Source organism: Saccostrea cucullata, unplaced genomic scaffold (assembly GCF_032062105.1).
Source record: "Saccostrea cucullata isolate Sc308-1 unplaced genomic scaffold, CSIRO_AGI_Scuc_v1 ctg245, whole genome shotgun sequence".
Taxonomy (NCBI): Eukaryota; Metazoa; Mollusca; class Bivalvia; order Ostreida; family Ostreidae; genus Saccostrea; species Saccostrea cuccullata.
In genome coordinates, this window is record NW_026924728.1 from 240,572 (window position 1) to 246,571 (window position 6,000).

A 6,000-nucleotide genomic window follows, 5' to 3' on the forward strand; every position below is an offset into this window, starting at 1 on the left:
ATTCAACTCGAGAAATAAGTGATCCCTATTTATTTGGTTTGAAGCCTATATTTATCGTCATTTATTTAAAAAAAATGTTCAGATTTGGATTTGAGCAACAAATTGAGGTTGATACTAATTCGCTCTGTTAGTTGTCTAAAAGATTTTCTAGAAAAGAAGAAGTTAGAGATGAGTATCTAAAGATAAAACTGTTCATGTTGCATCAAATGATAATAACTTGAAAGATAAGAACATTTAGCAAACGCATGTTGATTATGCAATGATGCGTTCTAACGATTCAGTTTTGTCTGTCATGTTTTGGGCAACGACAGAGTGGAAATAGATGCATTTCCTATACAATCCACGCAATGACATGCCGTCGAGTAATTTACAACTATTTGCTTTTGGAATGTGATGTAATTTGCTTGCTCTCAAATTTCCAATGTTCAGTTAGCGTATCTCCAGAACTCTGATCTTTTTCATTGATTGTGGTGAATTGAGTCGAAGTAAATTTTGTGCCATATGTACTTTTCATTTCAGATTAACAGACGCACACAAAACAGCTATTAGAGTCATTAGAAAAATCAAATATTTTGTAGCCAGGCGAAAATTTCAGGTTTTGATTTTTTGTAATTTTTTTAATGCCTATACAAATTCTAATTTATCATTTAATTCATGCCTAAAATGTATAGATACATTTCAAAAGAAATGAATTTCATAAGAATGATCAGAGAATACCTTCATATTAAACAAACAAGCCATAAAAAATGACAATTTTTTTTCAACAGCAAGCACGTAAACCCTATGATGTACGTGACGTAATAGAGCAATACTCTCAAGGTCATTTAAATATGATGGTCCGAATCAAAGAGTTACAACGAAGGTAAGGGTTAAAACACGAAGCCACAGTGGATAAAAATAACTTTTATAAATATTAAAGATTAAGACATTTATGTGGTTCATAATAAAATTAAGAACCGTTGAGCTGTTTTAACGATAATCTTAAATAAATTGTCACTTCTATATATAGATTATTGTACTACAAAGAAACTTGATCAATAATGATCACAACTGCATTCTTAATATAAAAAAGATGTACAGGCGGATATACATGTACCTGAAATCTTATCACCACGCTAGAGGTCTTGCGTCAAAACGTAACCGTTGGACCCCTGACAAATTGAAATCGACATTATACGGACTTTCTCCTTTCACGGAGGAGTACTAGTCAGATATTTGCTTACATAAATTAATATAAAGCGTATACAGAAAGTAAGCAGTTGACAGACTCTCCATTGGACTTGTGAAAGTCTGTTTCTCCCCGAAAAATTAAATTTGATTGGTTGAGAGATAAGAAAAAAACCAGTAAACAAGCTTTTAAAGTGTAATTTTTCCTAAAGATATCGCTACAGTCTTTCCATAAAAGTGTCCAATGAAATTTGTCTGGAGTCCAACGATAAGTGATTAATTCAGGGCCCTTAACGTTGTGAGAATAACCCGAATTTTAAGATATCACATGGCAAAATTGATAAACATTACACCTATGTATATTTTTGTGGCGTTCAAAAGATTATTTTATGAAAAAAAATCTCATGATGTTAGGTTTATTTAAGGAATGTTTTTTAGTTTTGTGTGAGTTATTGGTGTGTGAATCACACAGACTTGTCACGTAGGCATATGCCTATGTGCAAGTCTGTGTGATTCACACACCGATAATTCACACTAAACTGAAAAACATTCCTTATATTTACATTTTACCTGTATGGAGGCAACTAAAATATACTCAATATTTGAATTTCTCGCTGTCCTATATTATTGCATTTTACTAACGTCGCTGCAGTCTCATTGTGACGTCACGTTAACGCACGTTTCTCTGAGTATATTTCTACGCGTGAGTATACACGAAAATGTTTTTCAAATCAATTTCACAGTAAGCTTACTAGAAAAACACAGCGAATGTAAATATTTAACAATAATCTGAGGCAAGTTAAAGGAACAATAACTCTGGGTAGAAATAGAACAAGAAAACGGAACCTCTTTCCTTATTTGCTAGGTTAGACCAAACACTCGGGAAGCCCAGCACATTATATTCCAGTGGTTACCATAAGGACCGAGAAAAATTAACCATCAGTGCAAGAGTTGTCCGGTGTGAAAATCAGGTATTGAACTACAAACGATGAATATTAATAATGATTTATACGAATTAAATATATAAAATTATCTTCAAGTATTTTGAAGCATCAATAGTACATTGGTTCCCCTTAGGGAGTTTAAGTGGAGGTCAAAAGATCAAGGGCCAAACTGGACACGGGAATATATTGACTGTTAAATATATTACATACCCCTTACTTGACATAATATTAAACCTGGTACACTGGTTCTCAGTATTAAGGAGTAAATGACCTCTATTGAAACGATTTTTATGTGTTTATTTCAAAGGTCAAGGTCAAACTACAGAAGACATTTAGGGAATGAATTAAAATAGCAACCCAAGTTATGCTGTATGAAACGGTTTAGAGAAAAAACGTAAACGGACCCAACCCAGGTTATATCAGTATAACTTGGGTTGCTGTTTATCAATGCATTCCTTATAATATAATTTTCTATCACTAAGTATAGAAAACAAAACAATTTCTCCCTTAAAAACGTCTTCAACTTGTTCATATTTTAAATGTAACGTCAAGCGGATTGATAGTATTACGTTTTTGACAGAAGTCAATATGACGTAAGCAACCCAGGTTTACCCATTCAAATGACGCGTTACAATTGCTCGACTGACGTCTTTGGTTTTTCTCATGGAGTTGATATCTTATCTCATTGGCGTCGGAAGCAAATTGAAAGTGTGGGGGGGGGGGGGCTAAGTGTAAAAAAAAAAATTTGTGTGCCTTCAAAAAAACCTAACAAGCACTAAAACAAAAAAAAAATAAAAAACAAAAAAAAAAAGAAATGTCCATTTCCCAAACACGAAAATCCTATTTCGTCGTGGAAGGGGGGGGGGGGGGGGGGGGGGGGGGGGGGGGGGGGGTTCGGTTCGAACTCAGTACCAAATTTTTTTTCCAAACACCACCACTTTCCCCATTTTAAACCTATACTAAGGCGTATCTGTGGAAAGTGGGGGGGGGGGGCTAAACCTACGAAGACATGTTCAATGCCTATACTAAGTATATATTTGGAAAAAAAGTGGGGGGGGGGGCCCCCCCTAGCCCCCCCCCCCCCCCCCGGTTCCGACGCCTATGTATCTAGACTTCCAGGTCACAAAATTTAAGTTTAGGACATGGGAAAAGATTGACCGCTCAGTATCTTTGAAAATCATTAAACTTGGCACGCTGGTACTAAGAAGTAAAATATTGAGAGTAGACTAAATTTGACTACATGGGTCATGTGCAAAAGGTTACTTTTGTTTCACTTTCACTTTACAGGCATTCTAGATTTAAAGTTAACCATTTCAATATTGTTACATAGGGAAATATATGTTTTTGAAACTGTTCTTGTTTTATTAAATTTATTTGTTTTTCTTTTATTTTAATATAAAGTTCTTATATTTTGCAGTTAAATAAAATGGACCAGAAACTAGATCAGGTATTGTTTATGATAAATTCTTTACTGAAATCCAAGAAAGTGAACGAGTCCGCGCAGGAGGATGAAGTTTGAGGCAGGCCTATGTCATGATGATCATGTGACCGTGATTAACCAATGAACTTATAAAGTTTAAAAAGAACTCTTTGAACTGCAGTTTTGTTCCTGAGGTTGTGATTTTTGATTTTTTATGTTCATACCTGGCACATATGAGGAATTTTTATGTACGTTGTTATATTGCACAAGATCCTTTTTATCAATCAAAGTGGTAATGAAACAAAGTAGAATCTCAGGAAATGTATGAGGTCTAGTTTATTGAATGCATTGTGTACTGGTAATTCGTCTCGTTTTATACTTTCTCAGATTCTTGTTTTGTTACTTTACGCATTTTTCCAAGAAAGAAATGAAATGTTACGCCACATAGATTTTACCCCTTTGTAGTACAAATAAAGAACATTTCATTAACTGCAAAATAATGCATTTTTATGAAAATATTATTTCTTTCAAAATACCGGTTTTCTTATCAAGAGACCTTTTCCTGTACAGGACAATCTCGAATAATGAATGATTTTTCTGTGATTGAGTTTAGCTATTGCACTTGTTTGTGAGTTGTAAAAAAGAGAGTGAGACTGAAATGCGACAGCACAAATGGATCGAGGACAAAAGGTGAAGCAGCAATTGTTAAAGGGCAACAAATAAAGATATAATCACCCTCCCAATGTCTCTTAATAAGAACGAGGGAGCAGGAGGACAAAATCAGACCATTCTGTGACGTATAGACTGATAATACGATATATTTCTTCCATTACGTATACTTGTATTTTGTCAATCATACGAAAAAAAAAACATTTTCCGACATTGTTCAAATCTAGTGAACGAGGTGTGAATATTTGATGAAGAGCACTCAAATTTTGAGCAGATTTTTCGATATGTGAGAGATACTAGTACTTTTATATATTTTCGTGGTTACGTTGTGTATTGTTAAATACCGTAATAAAAAATACATATCCCTGAAGGGTTTTACTTTTTTGTGTCATTAAATGTCTAATTAAGGATACAACATTTCAACCAATGAAATAACTGAAAAATTTTAAACCATGCAATTTCTACCAATCACAAAAGAGAGGAAGTTCATAGTCCGAAGACTGTAAATTACTTAAGGTTCATAAACCCCCTGCTCACTCATATAGATTTGTTCTTGAACTTTAATGATTTTCAAAAGGAAATGTGTATGCTGAATAAAATGCAAACAATTATAGCATGGCTTGCGGGGCAAAATTTGACAAAAAATGCACTTCAACTTGACAAATTTATAAGGGAATAATAAACATTTGTATCATTAAGAGTTATCTCTCTTATCAGAGTATCAATGTTCCTTAAGTTAACTCTGTATACCGTCTTCCAAGGAAGACGGTAATAAAAGTAAAAAATAAATACCGTTTTAAAGAAAATCAGAACTTTTTATTTAAAAAAAATCTTGCATTCGATACCAATGCTTATTAGCATGATATAAAATTAGAAATCTGTTTTTTGCACTGATAGCACAAACTTTTTACACTATCTGTATAATAAATAAAGGAAATAGAAGACTGAATATTGAATAAGTGAAAAAAATCCATATTTTTAAACCTAAAATATATTTATAGATCAATTTTCAATTAAAAAATGCATAGCTGATGTTTCTTTTCGCTTTTCCTGAATATATATTGGATATTTGATAATTTTCCATATATAATATAATTACCTACATGTATATGGTACAGAGCCACACCCTAACACCAGAATTGCTGAGCCAGGGGCCATGATTTCACAATTTTGGAAGAAGCATCCTTGCTTAATAAATCATAACCACGTAATTTCTGCATATGCTTAAGGTAGGATTCTTCTCTGGTTTCTGAGTAGATGAAATATTCAATGTATATTTGCTTATATGTCACATATTTAGGTGAAAGAGATTTAAAAGACCATATTTTTCTTTCCTCATCACAATTGTACAACTTTAAATAGAAAGGGTAAATTGTTTTCGAAAACTAGCAGGGACTATATTTTTGGCGGAATAGTGGTGTATGAAAATATCTTCTTTTCTGGTAGAACAACGAATTTAGTTATAATTTTTACACGATCAAAGACTTGAAGATTTTTTCAAATGTTAGCTAAATTAATAATAAGGAACTAAAGTTTTAAAATATTTCATATAAATATTATATGATTTTCCAAACAAACAACAATTATGTTAGCTTTTTAAAGCTTCCAATCTTAGTACAGATATGAGCCAAAAATCTATAGAAAGTGTTTTTACTCTCTTAGTAAAGTAAACGGTCAAAACTTTTTGTTTTTGTATCATTTTGTATCTCTATATGACTTGTTTACCATATGTGAAAATAAGAAAAATTTAAATATAGGGCGCATATAAAAATAACTTAAATTTCCTAAAAATTTAAGAAA

The 6,000-nt window shown here is 32.6% G+C and overlaps 1 protein-coding gene across 3 annotated transcripts in view; it reads left to right on the top strand.

Moving 5' to 3' along the window:
* Positions 1–4,313, top strand: part of LOC134267144 (potassium voltage-gated channel subfamily KQT member 1-like) — a 45,857-nt gene extending 41,544 nt beyond the window's left edge. For all 3 annotated transcript variants that reach the window (XM_062749366.1, XM_062749365.1, XM_062749364.1), the window contains exons 12-15: positions 520–595; positions 768–862; positions 2,033–2,138; positions 3,529–4,313. In XM_062749366.1, coding sequence (XP_062605350.1) covers positions 520–595; positions 768–862; positions 2,033–2,138; positions 3,529–3,630 — 379 coding nt within the window. In that variant the 3' untranslated portion in view covers positions 3,631–4,313. The remainder of the gene's footprint in view (positions 1–519; positions 596–767; positions 863–2,032; positions 2,139–3,528) is intronic.
* Positions 4,314–6,000: the final 1,687 nt, after the last annotated feature.